This window comes from Scyliorhinus torazame, chromosome 16 (assembly GCF_047496885.1).
Source record: "Scyliorhinus torazame isolate Kashiwa2021f chromosome 16, sScyTor2.1, whole genome shotgun sequence".
NCBI classification, from domain to species: Eukaryota; Metazoa; Chordata; class Chondrichthyes; order Carcharhiniformes; family Scyliorhinidae; genus Scyliorhinus; species Scyliorhinus torazame.
Genome location: NC_092722.1, coordinates 33,554,094 through 33,571,797, shown reverse-complemented (window position 1 = coordinate 33,571,797; position 17,704 = coordinate 33,554,094). Strand labels below are relative to the sequence as shown.

Genomic DNA, 17,704 nt, shown 5'->3' with positions numbered 1-17,704 from the left:
AATGGGTATTGAGTTGAGCGGACGTGACAACCATGTAGTTGGTTTGTCCTGGACAGCACCGTCAATCCAGATAAGTGGGTATCCATTAGACTGCTGAGTTCAGCTGTCTAGAGGGGGGAAGCTGTTTCTCGTGGGGTCAGGAGGTGGGCCATTCAACACAGATTTATGCTCGCAGGTAACCGCTGTGAGCCGCAATCTGCCCACCTCGCACTTTGTCTCCCGGCTTCAATTGGTTTTGGAGTTCTGCATTGGCCCAATGTTCCCTCGTGGGCACAAGCCAGGAACTGAAAACAGCTGTGGGGTTCACATATCCCCTAAGTCCGGGGTACCCATTGATTGCAGCCCCTCACCCTGCCAGCTCTTTCACATCACCCCATAGCCGTTTTGAATGACTTTCACTTCATGAATGCACAACTGAGTGCAGATGAGATTGCAACAGGCATTATAGTTAAACCTCATCAGCTGCATTGAGTCAAACTTGTCATTCCTTTCAGTTGCCTGGATATCAGTGCAGTTCTTCGGGTCAGTAACACGCCACATCTGCTGTTAGCAAGTTCTCCTCTGACTAGGTTATTCCCCGCCTTCTCAAACTTGCCCCTCACCTGAGGTGTGGTGATCTTCAAAGGGGAAAACAGCCTATGGTCATTTGGGACTATGATAACTTTACCTTTACCTCTGACTATTTATTTTTATTTTAAGGGTGTGTGTGCAACAACCCTCGTGGGTGTTTATTACCCACAGTCATTTTGTTGTCCAGTTGACTTGCAATCTGTTAAAGGTCTTCAACTTGAGTGATTGCAAAGTAGCCCAGTCCATTCTATGTACTGTATCCCTCCATGGTTAGAATCATCGCAGAGTATTATGGATGTAGCTAACTGCCAAGGTGATGGATGTGATCAAGTTACAATCCAGAAATTGTGTAAATACAGGCAGCTGGGTTTATGGGGCTAATTTGCTGCTAATAATACTGGATATAAATCAGGAAGATTTGAAGCTTAATCCATAACGCTTATTTAGCCGAACCCACGCAGGGTGACAATAGGAATATTCCAACTAGCCTCAGTTCCCCTGGTTCGGGTGAAGAGAAACACCAGGCAGAGTTCTCAGTCCTGAATTCCATTGAGAGACTTCTGCAGGAAAGCCTGCGTGCGGGCGGGGGCGATGGTGACAGAGGAGAAAGCAGCTGTGAATTCCAACCCCCCCATTCCACCCCACCCCACCCCTCCGCCACCCCGTGGGAGAATGGCCTGCCAACACTCAATGCCTGAACCCCACATCAAGAATGGTCGGTTTGATGAGGGATTGGATGGTGGCCAGTGCCTGTGGATTTGTACCCAGCATGAGTCAATCCCTTCGGGGGTGGAGTGGAACAGAGGGGAGTGGGCCAGATCAAATTTCTGCTAATTGCTTATATCTGTGATAGTGCTATTAATATCACAGGCACTGAAGGTGCTGACTAACAGTCTGGAGAGGAAATGGTAGTGGATTTCATTTATCATCAATTTGGCTCCGATATAATATCACATGTGTTACTACACTGCCAAATATTTATTACATATCTGGCAGAATCTGTCTGGTCTTATGCATTGACGCATTTGCTTCAATCATCTTCATTCTCACAATAAATATTAATGCATAATTCTATAATCCTGACGGATTTAAGTATCAGCTGCTTATGTTTCGTTGTTTATCCTGATTCCCAGCCCTTTTTCAGAAACATACAAAGAGGATTCCTTCCCTTAAACGTTCCCGTAACTATTGGAGTAACAATGTAATTTCTTTGCATCTGGGGAGCATGTGAGGGTTACTGAGTATCATTCCTTCATGTGCAGTTCCCACACTTGGAGGAATGGAAATATGACTGAGAAGCTGACTCCAAGACTGTGATAAATGGATCACTGTCTGAACCATGGCTTGTAATCCAAGGGATTATAGAGAGACTTGATACAAAAAGTTTTGGATGAGCAGTGGTGGTCGGACATGTTCCTGGAGGTTTGATCACATGTCACTTGATCATGTGACATTTGGGATGGCGAAAATGGAGAGGGATTTTTATTTTAAGGAGGTGTTACGGTGACCCTCATGGGCATTGAGTACTTTTGGCGGCCTAGTGTTTTGAGATAGGACAGGCACCTACCTGGAAGGCACTCGTGGTACTATTCTGTACCAGAACACGCCTCTGCACTCCTGCTGTGGGCCTCAACCATGGGTGCCTGACTCTTGTAACGGAAGAAGGACATACACTACTGTGCGGAGAGGCTGGAGAGGGCACACATCCATTAGAAAGAAAAAGTGCACAACATTAAAATGAGTGTTTGAGTTGACCTTGTGAGACAAAGAGAGATCCATGCAGAGGAAAGAGTCTTCAAGTAAAGGTTTCCTGAGAGTGCGGTACCTCAGCCACCACTTCAATAAGCTTAGAAAAATGATTGCTTTAAACATTGACATTCATTCTCTTGCATTTTACATATAACTGGAAATTTGAATTTATAATAATAAACTCCAAGTCTGGACAAAACCCGAGTGGGCATCATCGTTTCTTGTGTGTCGCCACTTTGACAGCCTGAACACAATTCCTTGTCGATTGGCACAGATTGGTGACCAGTAGAGGGCATGAAAATGGACGAGGTGACTTCAGCAAGAAAGATCCAATGACCAATCCTGGAGCATCGAGGGTGGGTCTTTGCCCAGTGAGAAAGAGAGTTGGGGAACTGCAGCATCTTTTATCATGGCCACAAGGCACAGGTTGTCAGCAGCACTGCCCAGGAGATTAACCCTCCGTCCAGGACAGTTGGCAACCTTCAAATGTTTTGACTTGGCAGCATCATCATGTAACTTCATAAAGTTCGAATGGGTGAGTGTGCCACCTGCTCTATACCACCATGTATTGTGCTGTGGAGACCTAAATGGGAGCAGGAGTAGGCCAATCAGCCCTTCGACCCCACCCCACCATTCAATTAAATCATGGCTGACTTTTGACTTCAGCACCATTTTCTGGCTTTATCGCTGATACTTTTAATATTTGGAAATCGATCGATTTTTATTTCTTAAAACAAATTTTAGAGTACCCAATTCATTTTTCCAATTAAGGAGCAATTTAGTGTGGCCAATCCACCTACCCTGCACATCTTTGGGTTGTGGGGGTGAAACCCACGCAAACACGGGGCGAATGCGCAAACTCCACACGGCCAGTGACCCAGAGCCGGGATCGAACCCGGGTCCTCAGCGCCGTGAGGTTGCTTTGCTAACCACTGCGCCACCGTGCTGCCCTTGAACATACTCAATGACTGGACTTCCACAGCTCCTGGGACAGAGAGTTCCACCCTCTGAGTGAAAGGGCTCCTCCTCATTTCAGTCCCAAATGACCTGCCCCTTAGACTTGGAAGCACCTGAGTATGATCCCTGTGCGATGCAGGCCTAGCTTCACCACAGTCAATGTGGCAAAAGTGGAGGTATTGAAGGGCGGAGTGGGGGGCGCGCAGAAAATCCCACCCATCACTGATTCCCGCTTGTTATTACTGTCCAATGGGCCCCAGTGGAAAATGTAGCAGCAGAATAAGGAATGCAAGTTTTTTCTAACCACGCTCGAGGCTTGATTAACCTGAACCTGTGGCAGTTAGTTCTGTGCTCTTACTCTGTGTCAAATGCGGCGTTTGAAGATATATAAAAGCGAGTTCGTGATCTGGCACGGCACAGAGGGAAGTGACACCCAGCAAGTGCACCTCAGGAGATGACTGGTACACACACACACACACTATTGTTTTATTTCCTGAGATCTGTGGGCTGCTGGAGTACCAGATCACAAGGTCACGTCTTCAGATTAAACTCTCGAGATGGTCCTCATTCTAAGATAGGGGATGCTGTTGCAGTAAAGCCCAGATAGTAACGGTTGTCCCTTTTCTCGTTGCAGATTCTCTCCGATCAAGCTCAGAGGTCTGTCAGGTTGCAGCTGCATAACTTTGTAAAAGAGTAAGTACGCCAGTAACATTCCTGGTAGCCTCTGCCTGGAAATTGTTTGCCCCTGAATGAAATAAAATTACTGGAAGTGTCCCAGTTCATGGATTCACAGCTGTGCTTGTTCTTTTTTTGTTAAAAAGCATTTTGATGGGCAGAATAGATAACAGGAAGTAGTGGTGTAGAGAAATAATGGACTATGTATAAGTTCCACACGCAGCTCAGTGTCAGGACGACTTGATATACACAGATCTATGTATATTCGATCGTGTGTTTTTATCTGCTAGCTTCGGACAAGTTCCCATCTCCTCAAGAAGATTAAAAAAGAGAGAACCTATCAATTAAATAAAGGCAGGAAATGCACAGAATTTGAAAAAGAACATGATTGGTCGCAAAAGAAAAATCAGCACTTATATCACGCCTTTTCATAAGCCCAGTATGTCACAAAGCACTGTACAGTCAATGAAGTGCTTTCCATGTCGTTGCAATATAGGTAGTCACACATTTGTTTATAGAATCATAGAATTTACAGTGCAGAAGAAGGCCATTCGGCCCATCGTGTCTGCACCGGCCATTTGGAAACAGCGCCTTACCTGAGCCCACACCTCCACCCTAATCATGAGAACCAACCAATGACCCCCTCAGCACTGTGGTGAATTCTATATCAATGTTGGGATTGGAGGAGGTGATTCTTTGGAGAGTCATAACACTCACAGGTTGAGGAATCGTGGGGGCTAAGGCAAGGCCACCGTCCTCCAATGGCTGCTCTTCAGCTGGATCACCCAACAATAGAATCAGTCCATTGACAAGGGAGTCAATCTGCAAGGTGGGGTTTGTAGGTGAGCAGGAACTGCCGTGAGTGAAGTTTTGCTTGATACCATCAAGTTGCTCCACCTTTATTGTTCTATGGCAGATTATGAAGACCTTGAACAATACAATTTAATTTCAGCGCAAATATTCCCAAAGGGTGGCAAGAATATGGATCTCCCTACCCATTGGGACTGGTTGGGGCACTGCCTGGAAGTGTGGTGGAGGCAGGTTCAATCGAGGCATTCAAGAGGGGATTAGATGATTATTTGAATAGAAACAGTGTGCAGGGGTTCGGGGAAAAGGCATGGGGATGGCACAAAGTCACAATGCTTGTTTGGAGAGCCGGTGCAGACACAATGGGCCGAATGGCCTTTTTCTGCACTGTAACAATTCTGTGATTCAGTTAAAGGGAAACTAGACAAGTCGACGAGGGAGAGGGGCTTAGAGGGTTACGATGGTGGAGTTAGATGAGGAACAATGGGAGGAAGCCGGAGGGCAGCACCATTTCTATGCAGTGTATCCTATGTAATCCTGGGTAAACCTCCTGCTCAGGCATTTCCACAGTGCGTGGCTATGGTTGGGAACTACTGTGTTGGAAGTTCCCCCACTGTGAAACAGCTGTTTATTTCTAAAAGCAACGTTTGCAAAGAGCCCAGGTCTAGAATACAGGCCGTCAGAAAACATGGCAACAATATGGAGAAAGAAAGTGAGATTAATCAAGGAATGGTGATGAGAAGCTTAGGATTTCAAAATCCAGTGCCGGGCATGACCAAAACATATGGACATGGTTCGCCAGGCTTCCTGAGCACCTCCCACATCTGTCCTCCACCCCAAAGAACCTACTCAGCCTTGCCCCCGTCATGTGCGCTCTGTGAACTACCTTAAACTGTATCAGGCTGAGCCTGGCACACGAGGAAGAGGAATTAACCCTACTTAGGGCATCAGCCCACAGCCCCTCCTCAATCTCCTCCCCCAGCTCCTCTTCCCATTTACCCTTCAGCTCCTCTACCAAAGCCTCCCCCTCTTCTTTCATCTCCTGGTATATCGCCGACACCTTGCCCTCTCCGACCCATACGCCCGAAATCACCCTGTCTTGAATCCCCTGTGCCGGGAGCAGCGGGAATTCCCTCACCTGCCGCCTCACAAACGCCCTTACTTGCATGTACCTGAAAGCGTTTCCCGGGGGTAGCCCAAACTTCTCCTCCAGCGCCCCTAAGCTCGCAAACGTCCCATCAATGAACAGGTCCCCCATTCTTTTAATCCCTGCCTTATGCCAGCTCTGAAACCCCCCGTCCATCCTTCCCGGGACAAACCGATGGTTGTCTCAGATCGGGGACCACACCGAGGCTCCCATCGCAGCCTTGTGCCATCTCCACTGCCCCCAGATCTTTAGCGTTGCCGCCACCACCGGGCTCGCGGTGTACCTTGTTGGCGAGAGCGGCAGCGGTGCCGTCAGCAGCGCCCCCGGGCTCGTTTCTATGCAGGACGCCATCTCCATCCTCTTCCACGCCGCCCCCTCTCCCTCCATCACCCACTTACGGATCATCGCCACGTTGGCTGCCCAATAGTAGCCACCCAGATTCGGCAACGCCAGACCTCCTCTATCCCTACTTCGCTCCAGGAACTCCCTCCTTACCCTCGGGGTCTTACTCGCCCACACAAAGCTCATAATGCTCCTGCCTACCCTCTTAAAAAAGGCCTTGGTGATCACAATTGAAAGGCATTGAAATACAAAAAGAAACCTCGGAAGGACCACCATTTTAATCGACTGTACCCTGCCCGCCAGCGAGAGCGGCAACATGTCCCACCGTTTAAAGTCCTCCTCCATCTGCTCCACCAGCCTTGTCAAGTTATGTTTGTGCAGGGCCCCCCAGCTCCTAGCTACCTGGATCCCCAAGTATCGGAAGCTCCTATCCGCCCTCCTCAGCGGTAGTTCGTCTATCCCTCTTCCCTGATCCCCCGGATGCACCACAAAGAGCTCGCTCTTCCCTACATTGAGCTTATAGCCCGAGAAGTCCCCAAACTCCCTAAGGATCTGCATGACCTCCACCATCCCCTCCACTGGGTCCGCCACATACAGCAACAGGCCGTCTGCATACAGCGACACTCGATGCTCCTCTCCCCCTCGGACCACCCCCCTCCATTTCCTAGACTCCCTTAAAGCCATGGCCAAAGGTTCAATTACTAATGCAAACAACAGGGGGGACAGGGGCCCTGCCTCGTCCCTCGATACAGCCGAATATAGTCTGACCTCCGCCGATTTGTAACCACACTCGCCACCGGGGCTCTATATAGGAGTTTAACCCAACTGATAAACCCCTCTCCAAACCGAAACCTCCGCAACACTTCCCAGAGATACTCCCACGCCACTCGGCCAAAGGCCTTCTCCGCGTCCATAGCTGCAACTATCTCCGCCTCTCCCTCCACCGATGGCATCATTATCACCTTTAGGAGCCTTTGCACATTGGTATTTAGCTGCCTACCCTTTACGAATACCGTCTGGTCCTCGTGAATCACCCCCGGGACACAGTCCTCAATCCTCGTAGCCAACATTTTTGCCAGCAACGTAGCATCTACGTTGAGGAGCGAGATCGGTCTATACGACCCGCATTGCGGTGGGTCCTTATCCCGCTTCAGGATCAAAGAGATTGTCGCCTTCGACATTGTCAGGGGCAGGGTCCCCCCCTCCCTTGCTTCATTGAAGGTCCTTACCAGCAACGGAGCTAACAGGTCTACATACTTCCTATAGAACTCCACTGGGAACCCATCCGGCCCCGGGGCCTTCCCTGCCTGCATGCTCCCCAGTCCTTTAACCAGCTCCTCCACCCCAATTGGCGCCCCCAAACCAGCCACCTCCCACTCCTCCACCCTCGGGAACCTCAGTTGGTCCAAGAATCGTCGCATCCCCTCTTTTCCCCTTGGGGGCTGGGACCTATACAGCTCCTCGTAAAAGGCCTTGAATGCCTCATTCACTTTCACCGCACTCCGCACCGTAGTTCCCCTGCCATCCTTGACTCCACCTATTTCCCTCGCTGCCATCCTCTTACGGAGCTGATGTGCCAGCATCCGACTCGCCCTCTCCCCATATTCATATATCGCCCCTTGTGCCTTCCTCCACTGTGCCTCTGCCTGCCCTGTGGTCAACAGGTCGAACTCCGTCTGGAGACTTCGTCTCTCCCTGAGTAGCCCCTCATCAGGGGCCTCTGCATATCTCCTGTCAACCCTTAAAATCTCCCCCACCAACCTCTCCCTTTCCCTGCCCTCTCTCTTCTCCCTATAAGCCCTGATGGAGATGAACTCTCCCCTGACCACCGCCTTCAGCGTCTCCCATACTACTCCCACCTGCACCTCCCCGTTGTCGTTGGCCTCCAGATACCTTTCGATGCCTGCAGTCCCACATCCAACCGCCACAACGGGCGTTGGTCCCTCTCCTCCCCCAGCTCTAACTCCACCCAATGCGGGGCGTGGTCTGAAATGGCTATGGCCGAATACTCCGTTCCCTCCACTTTCGGGATCAATGCCCTGCCCAGAACAAAAAAATCTATCCGGGAGTAGGCCTTATGTACATGAAAAAAGAAAATTCTCTGGCCAAAGGCCTGGCAAATCACCACGGATCTACTCCCCCCATCTGATCCATAAACCCCCTGAGCACCTTGGCCGCAGCCGGCCTCTTCCCCGTCCTCGATCTGGAACGATCTAATGCTGGGTCCAACACCGTGTTGAAATCCCCACCCATTATCAAGCTCCCTACCTCCAAGTCCAGAATATGCCCCAACATCCGTTTCATGAATCCAGCATCGTCCCAGTTCGGGGCGTATACATTCACCAGTACCACCTCCGTCCCCTGCAACCTACCGCTCACCATCACGTATCGGCCTCCATTGTCCGCTACTATGTTCTTGGCCTCAAACGGCACCCGCTTCCCCACCAGTATTGCCACCCCTCTATTCTTCGCATCCAGCCCCGAATGGAACACCGGCCTACCCATCCCTTCCTTAACCTGACCTGATCTGCCACCTTCAGATGCGTCTCCTGAAGCATGACCACGGCTGCCTTCAGTCCCTTTAAGTGCGCGAACACTCGGCCCTCTTAACCGGCCCATTTAGGCCTCTCGCATTCCACGTGATCAGCCGGATTGGGGGGCTACCCCCCCCCCCCCCCTCCCCCCCCGCTGACTAGCCAACTCCTATCTTAGGCCAGTCCCGTGCCCGCGTCTCCCGCACCCTCCAGTCCCCCAGACGGGGAACCCCCGCCCCGACCACCTCTTCCATTTTCAGTTCCCCCCTCGGCCAGTGCAGCAGCAACCCTATTCTCCCCCCCCCATCCCCCCTCCCCCACTTCCCTCCCTCCCTCCCCGCTAGATCCGCATCTAGCTCTTTTGCTCCCCCCATACTACTTACAAGAGTTAGCTGACTTCTGCTGACCCCGGCTTCCCCTGCCTTCCCGTTGATCTCCCCCTGTGGCGCAGCTCCTGTTGCGGCCTTATCCCAGTTCCCCCATCCCCGAGTCTCACCTCCCTCCAGCACCGACGCCCACATTCCCCACTATCTCATCAAAAGAAAAAAGAACTCTTTCCCCATCCCCATCCATCATCCCACCCGTGAAACATTCTTTACCCATATTTACAACCCTATATCATGTAAATATGGGTAAAGAATGTTTCATCTCCCCCACAACCACAGCCCCTCAGTTCGAGTCCAATTTTTCGGTTTGGATAAAGGTCCAAGCCTCTTCTGGCATTTCGAAATAGTGGTGTCGGTCCTGGTACGTGACCCACAGTCGCGCAGGCTGCAGCATTCCGAATCTCACTCTTTTTTTATGCAGCACCGCCTTGGCCCGGTTGAAGCCAGCTCTCCTCTTTGCCTCCTCCGCACTCCAGTCCTGGTAGACTCGGATCACCGCATTCTCCCATCTACTCCTCCGCACCTTCTTGGCCCAATTCAGGACACTCTCTTTGTCCGCGAAGCGATGGAATCTTGCCACTATCGCCCTTGGCGGCTCGCCAGCCTTGGGTCTCCTCGCCAGGACCCGGTGAGCCCCTTCCAGCTCCAGGGGGCTCGGAGAGGCCTCCGCACCCATCAGCGAATGGAGCAACGTGCTCACATACGCCCCGGCATCGGCCCCCTCCACTCCTTCGGGGAGACCCAGAATCCGGAGATTCTTCCTCCTCGACCTGTTCTCCAGGACCTCAAGTCTCTCGGCCCACCTCTTTTGCACCGTCTCATGCGCCTCCACCTTTACCGTCAGGCCCAGGATCTCGTCCTCGTTCTCATTAGTTTTATCCCTCACCTCACGGAGCTCCACCGCCTGGGCCTTCTGGGTCTCCTTCAGCCCCTCGATCGGCAACAGTGCCAGCACCTCCATTTTAAGCTCCTCCATGCAGCGCCTGAGGAACTCCTGCTGGTCCGGCCCCCATGCTGCTCGATCTCCGTCCTCCGCCATCTTGGTTTTTCCCCTTCGTTTTTGACGCTGCTCCAAAGCCACTTTCTCCGACGCTCCACCGCTAATCCCTGCCATATGACGTAAGGGGGGACCTTACATCACCTTCCCACACGGGATTCAATCAAAAAATTTCTGTTGAGGCTCCTCCGGAGAGCCCAAAAGTCCGTTAAAGCGGGAGCTGCCGAAATGTGCGGCTTAATTCCTGCTCTATAGTTCCGTCCGTTTCCCCCCCCCACTGATTTTGAATGATTGAGAGTAGGAACGTACATTATCTGAGTCTTGGGTTTCACAGTGTTGTACATTTTCTCATGTTTTAATGAAGAAATGGAAATGGAATTAGTTTCACGAAACACAGTTGCTGAGCTGAGAGGTGTTAAGATGAAGTTGTGAAAAGACATTTTCCAATCTCCTCTCCCTGCCTACCTTTTGCTAAAGGTGTTAATTCCTGCTGGGTCGGAAAGTGCCAGCAGCTCTTAGTGCTCCTGAGGTGTTGAATCATTGAATAATACAACACAGAAGGTGGTCTTGGGCCCATCATGCCTCTGCTGGGCCCATCACGCCTCTGCTGGTTCTTGAGGCAATTATTTAGTTAGTCCCACTCCCCTGCCCTTTCCCCGTAGCCCTGGATTGGCTTCCATTTCAAGGACAGTATATATCCTGGTCCCTTTTAATGGCTCCGCTCTCAACAGTCAAAACGTTCCCTACTAGGCTCAGCAATAACAGGCATATATACAGAGCCTTTACGGCACAGTAGCACAGTGGTTAGCACTGTTGCTTCACAGCGCCAGGGTCGATTCCTGGCTTGGGTAACTGTCTGTGCAGAATCTGCACGTTCTCCCTGTGTCTGCGTGGGTTTCCTCCAGGTGCTCCGGTTTCCTCCCACAAATCCTGAAAGACGTGCTTGTTAGGTGAATTGGGTATTCTGAATTTTCCCTCAGTGTACCCGAACAGGCGCCGGAATTTGGCGACCAGGAGATTTTCACAGTAACTTCATTGCAGTGTTAATGTAAGCCTGCTTGTGGCAATACAGATTATTATTAACACAGTGAAACAGCTCAAGGTACTTTATTTGTTATCAAGCAAAATTTGACACCAAATCATGTGAGGAGACTTACGGACAAATGGTCAAAGAAGCATGTTTGATAATAATAATAGTCTTTATTGCCACAAGTAGGCTTACATTAACACTGCAATGAAGTTACTCCTTAAAGGAAGAGAGCAGAATTAGCGAAGCGGAGAAGTGAAGCGAGGAAATTGCCGAACTTTAGCCTCTGGCAGGGCCCAGGCAACTGAAGGCACATCTGTCCATAGTGGAGCGATGATAGTCAGCGAGAGAGTCCAGAATTGGAGGAGCGCAGGGATCTCGGAGGGCTGTTGGACTGGAGGAACTTACAGAGATGGAGATGTTGGGGGGGTGGGGGTTGTGATGAGGCATGGGAGCGATTTGAAGTCATGGGGAAGATTTTCTTTTTAAATCGCGATCATGCCAGCCTGGGAGCTGGCGTGGGCCAGCGAGCAGAGGGCTATCAGAAGGCGAATTAGGGTAGGGCTGCAGGGTATTGTCTGGACTCAAGTCAATTGAGGTCGCGAGGTGGGAGATCTTTCAGGAGAGCACTGCGGTTGCAAGATGGACAGCCGCCTTGGACGAGATGTCAGAAAGCTGCCGGACCCTGAGGAACCAGATCGCAGGAAGAGAGAAGGGAGAAAATTGGAAAATAAAATTGGCGCAACAGGTGCCTGACACTTCAACCTGGAACTGTGGGAAGCAAGCTTCACAGAATTCCCCAATGGCACTACATATTTGCTATGCCCTTCCTGAGATGCCAAGGATACCACACCAAGGTCGGGATGAGGTTACATTTGGGAGCTATGTGAATGGCTGGCTGACACATCCATTTCCCACACTAGCTGCATTGTTAGGTTCCTGAGAACCATTCACAGTTCAGTGACATCTGAGGGAATTTAAGTGAGAAAACTCACTCCTTGATCGTAACTCTGTCCATTTGTACCTTAAATAAAGAACAGCAGAGACAGGTAAAAGCCATGAATACTGGCGATAGAAATAAAAACAGAAAATGACAGGAATAAACAGAAGGCCTGCCAGCGTCAGAAGGATAGGTTAATCATTTGTGCGAAAGTTCATCGAGAATTGTGCTGAACTTATGAGTACTTTCTGCTCCTTCTTCCCTGTCTCACTCAATGGTTGGTTGCTCTCTGGTAACCTGCTGAAAGGCCCATTCCTTGCGGTTGGACCTGGGTGAGAGGTACCTGCAGGATTTTTACTGGTGACTGGTCACAACTGGGCCCGATCCTGCCCCTCACCTGAAGGCCCCTAGTCACAGATTTGGAGGGATTAGGAATGAGAGCAGAGGATGCTGGGAAAACTCAAGATGTCTGGCAGTATTTGTGAGGAGAGAATGCAGAGTTAACATTTCGAGTCCTTTTGGCTCTCCATCGGAACTGAAGATGGGAGAATGTGTCAGATTTTTCAGTGTATCTGTGAGAGATTGCAACAAAAAGTAGCAACATTAAGAACAAAAGACAGATCACCCGGAGCAGGATTTGCATTCAGGCGACACATGTATGGGATAGTTTACAAAGGGGGTTTTAAGATGGAGGAGAAAGGTGATGAGAAGAGAACTGGTTGGTTTACCGTTCATTAAACTAGGGCATTGAGGCACATTGTAGCACACTTCTCAGTTTGGTGCCCAATGCTGGTGGAATGTACCCCTGGAGGTTTGATCACAGGACTCCCTGCCTCCCAGCCAGTCAATTGTAATTTAAAAAGCCTCCTTATTACCAGATTAAACATTTCTTGACTGTCCATTGAGGAGCGTTTATTTTAACGATCTTCCGACATTTTCGTAATTAATAAACAAGTGTTCAGCCCATTTCTTTTGGTTTAGGGGTACCCCTGTAAATCTTCTCCCCAGATTAATCTGCAGTCCCACCATCCTCCCGGGTCGTGCCTAGAGGAGTTGGCAACCTTGGTATCAGGCGTTTGGCTCAGCCCTACATGCAATGCACTGTCAGTGAAGCTGTGTGCCTGAGACCACCTCGGCTTTACATTGGTGCGGGGGGGGGGGGGGGGGCAGGCATCAGTGCGGGATTATTTAGAAAGACTTTAATCGGATCATCTCGTCATTGAAGCTGATCTGCCAGCAGAAACTCCGCTGTAGCTATCGCCACACTCGAGGAATCCTGAAAATCGGTGTGCCATTTCCCCTGTCAGCACGGCCCTTGAAGGGGACGTTGTTAATATTCAGCTGAATAAATGGCAAATGGAACACAGGCCACATCTGATTCCGCAGCAGCGCTGATGTGACCTCCGGCAGTTGTCCTCTGAGAATATTAAGAGGAGTGAGTGCACTCCAGCAGAGTTAGCCTCAGCCACCAGTGTTGATATTTTGAATTTAGTGTCACATAAATCAAATGAATGGGCGGCAGTGCTTCTTGTGGGAAGGAGGCTGTTGCTATGGCAAGTGACTGAGGACACAGTTGCAGGAGGGAGGAGGGGTACAATTGCCTTTTCTCCATTTCCTCTTTGGTAATTTCAGTTAGAGATTTCGAGTTGGATCAGTGATAACCCAATGCTGACCATGAGCAGAATTTAGTGGGAATTCCTAAACGGTTAGTTTGGTCAGCGCTGAAACCAGCTGGGGAAAATTGAGATCATATAATCGTAGAATTCCTACAGTGCAGAAGGAGGCCATTCGGCCATCGGGTCTGCACCGACCCTGCCAAAGTGAACTCCACCCAATCCCACTCCCCCGCCCTATCCCAATAACCCCTAACCTAGCCTGCTCATCTTTAGGCACTAAGGGGCAATTTATCATGGCCAATCCACTCAACCTGCACATCTCTGGAGATGAGCCAGTCGGGGTTGTGTGAAGAGATAAGTTTCTTTCCTTACTGTTATACTCCGCGTCCCAAATCCTGACGCACGTCAATTTCCGTTCACCCATCGCCCCCTTTCTGCTCGCTGGACATTGGATTCCAATCCGAGGACACCTCGCTTTTATCATTTTTTTAAAAATTCTTTTTTAAAATAAATTTAGAGTACCCAATTATTTTTTTTTCCAATTAAGGGGCAATTTAGCATGGCCAATCCACCTACTCTGCACATCTTTGGGTTGTGGGGGTGAAACCCACGCAAGACACGGGGAGAATGTGCAAACTCCACACGGACAGTGACCCAGGGCCGGGATCGAACCTGGGACCTCGGAGCCATGAGGCAGCAGTGCTGACCACTGTGCCAAGTGCCGCCCTTCGAATCATTTTGATCCTCGTGGTCGGATTTCTCTCACGGCCTCGCCCCTCCCTCAGCTTCCTGCAACCCCACAGCTGCCTGAGATCCCTGTGCCCTCTCCTGTTGTTCTGACCCCAATGCACCTGCCTGATTTCCTTTCCTCCACCAGTGGCAGGGATACCTTCAACTGCTTCAGGAATTTCCATCCTGAACCCTCTCCCCTCCTCTACCTCACTCCCTCCTCCTCTAAGACTCTCCTTCAAACCTACCTGTTGAATCAAGATTTGTCCATCTGTCCTAATAACATCTCCCCTCTGCCTGACACAGCATTCTTGTGAATATAACACCACAGAACATTTTACCATGACTGAGGTATTAACGGTGGCACAGTGGGTAGCACTGCTGCCTCACCGCGCCGGGTTCAGTTCCGACCTCGGGTGACTGCCTGGGCGGGATTCTCCAGCCGCGCCCACCCAGGCACCGGAAATTCTCGACCGTGGTCAATGGACCTTTACGTGGTCCGCGTCCCGCCCCTGGCGATTTTGAGGCGGGCGGGGCGGAAGAATCCAGCCCTCAGCGTGGAGTTTGCACATTAAAACTGCTTGGTTTGCTCACGAAAGAGCAAAGACCCACCTTGTCAGAGGTTGTGGGTGTGCGGTGAGTGCATCGTTGGTTATGATAGATGGTGTGGTTCGACGGCACTCCATTATCGTCGCCTGGTTTGACTCTTGTCGACCCAGTATTTGGCAGGTGTGTGTTTGCCAAATTTACTGCCCTGCCAGCACTGAGGTAAACCTTCTACCTTGGTGAAGATGTCCAACTAATTCAGTTAGAAACTTCTAAATAGAGGAGGGAATCAGACAGAACCTCTTCCTCCAAAGGTAACCTCATGTCATCTTGGACAGTGAGCAGTGCAAATAGATTTGATAGATTGACACAGAATGTTGAGTAGCAAAAGGAAGAACAAAGGTTTACACTAACCTTGGACTGTGGTAAGGACTCCCACTTTCCCGTGTCTTGCACCTGCTGTGGTCACTGCTTCCAGGTGTCGTGGGGTTCCTGCTCAATATGGACCAGATGGTAAATGTTGTTGGGGGTGGAGAGGAGGTGTAGGGTGTGTGTGTGTGTGTGGGGGGGGGGGGGGGGGGGGGGGCTCTCTTCAATAGCTGTTTTCTCCTTCATTCGGGGAAGGATAAGTTGAATGGACCAGCTGCCATGTTGGATTCTCATGGTACCAGTTTACATGAATGGGAGGTGGTCTCATTGAAAGATACAAGATTCTGAAGGGGCTTGAGAGGGTCGGCACTGCGAGATTGTTTCCTCTGGTCGGGGAATCTGACGCGCGGGGACACGGTCTCAGGATAAAGGGACAATCATTTAGAGATGAGGAGAAATTACTTCACCCAAATGGTTGTGAATCTTTGGAATCCTCTGCCCCAGAGAGCTGTGAATGGTCCCTCAGTGAGTAAATTTAAGGCTCGGATATAGACAGATTTTTGGTCTCCAGGGTTATCAAGGGATATGGGGTGGGCGGGAAAGTGGAGTCTAAGATCAGCCATGAACGTACTAAATGGCTCGGCAGGCCATGTGGCCGTGTGGTCCACATCTGCTCCTATTTCTTGTGTTTAAGCCACCCACAGAGAGGGGGGAGGGGCTAATAACAGGTACGTGTGCCATGCGGCTATGTTAATTGGGCAGAGTATTTTGGGATGAGTAAGCGCGTGTGGAAGAATATTTCCTCATCGAAATGCAAGTTGCACCCTGCAGTATTACTCAGACTTTGTAATAAAGTCCAAGTCACACGAGGCAGTAGAGGCGCTGGGTTAAAAAAAACAAAGAAAAACTTGCATTTATATAGCACCTTTGGATGTCCCAATCAATGAAATATCTTTGAAGTAGTCACTGTTGGGAGGTAGGAAAAGTGACGGTCACAGCAATCTCCCACAAACATCAGTGTGAAAAGGATTGGAAAATGTTTTGACTGAGGGATGAATGTTGGCCAGGACACCGGGGAGAACTCCCCGGGTCATTGTTGGAATAATTCAATGAGATTTTACACACCAATTTGAGAGGGAAGTGGAGGCCTTGCTTTATTGTATCCGCTCTCGGATGAAAGCTACTGTATTTTCAAACTTTCATTAGACCAGAGCTGCAGGAGTGGCTCAGCAAAGTCGGCTTCAGTAAACTGCAGGCACACAAGAGCGGGCTAGAGTTAGCGGGGAACATCTGGCTGGGGTCACGGGTAGATGCGTCGCCAAAGTACCACCAATGAACGTCATGAGGGTGGACAGTGGTCACTTGATCCCTTTAACAAGGACAGAAATCAAAGGAGAGGAAAGCAACTGCTGGTCACTGAGAGAACTGTACATCCGATTCATTCGCATTATCCTCCCTGTCTCTGATTAGAAAAGATTTAATTGTGTAATCGGATAGAATCAGAGCATTGTGCATCAGAGAAGGGTTTCATTCGGGCCACAGATGCTTTTAGGTTAGGAGAGAGTTTTTTTGTGCTCTTTAATACAGTGTGTATTTATAGTGAACCCATGAACGACACTTGTGCCAGACACTCAATGTGCCAGATACTGGCACATATCCCGCACAGTGGAAAATCATGACCTTTTTTTTGTTACCCTTTGACGGATAATTCTTGCAAGTTTTTGATGGTTGTTCAATACACAGAACCGCATCTAAAGCAGAATGCACCACTTCAGTTTACTAAGATTTGTCGCCATTTTGTTCCCCTTCTGTCTCCTCTCCCCGCCACCACCCCCCCCCCCCCCAATTATACCAGCTCCACAGGCATTGGGCTGATATCGTGTCCTACCAGTCAAGTCACTCTTTAGTGAGTGCCACAAATTATGTGGGGTAAATCATATTCATGTCCACGTTGCATCTGCTGGAAGCTACATATATTAATCCCATAGAATTCATACCGTGCAGAAGGAGGGAATTCGGCCCATCAAGTCCACACCAACCCTCTGAAAGAGCAGACTACCGAGGCCCACTTCCCTGCCCTACCCCCGTAACCCACCTAACCTGCACATCATTGGACACTAAGGGACAATTTTTTAACATGGCCAATCCGCCTAACCTGCACATCTTTGGGCCGTGGGAGGAAACTGGAGCACCCGGAAGATACCCACATAGACACGGGGAGACAGTCACCCAAGGTCGGAATTGAACCTGGGTCCTTGGCGCTGTGAGGCAGTAGTGCTAAGCACTGTTCCTCTCCCAATATCTACTTAACTC

At 50.0% G+C, this 17,704-nt stretch overlaps 1 protein-coding gene across 1 annotated transcript in view; it reads left to right on the top strand.

The window, feature by feature from the left end:
• acap3a (ArfGAP with coiled-coil, ankyrin repeat and PH domains 3a) overlaps window positions 1-17,704 on the top strand; it is a 369,480-nt gene that overhangs the window by 255,086 nt on the left and 96,690 nt on the right. Inside the window, exon 5 of the mRNA XM_072478219.1 lies at window positions 3,911-3,969. Within this exon, the coding sequence (XP_072334320.1) occupies window positions 3,911-3,969 (59 nt within the window). The remainder of the gene's footprint in view (window positions 1-3,910; window positions 3,970-17,704) is intronic.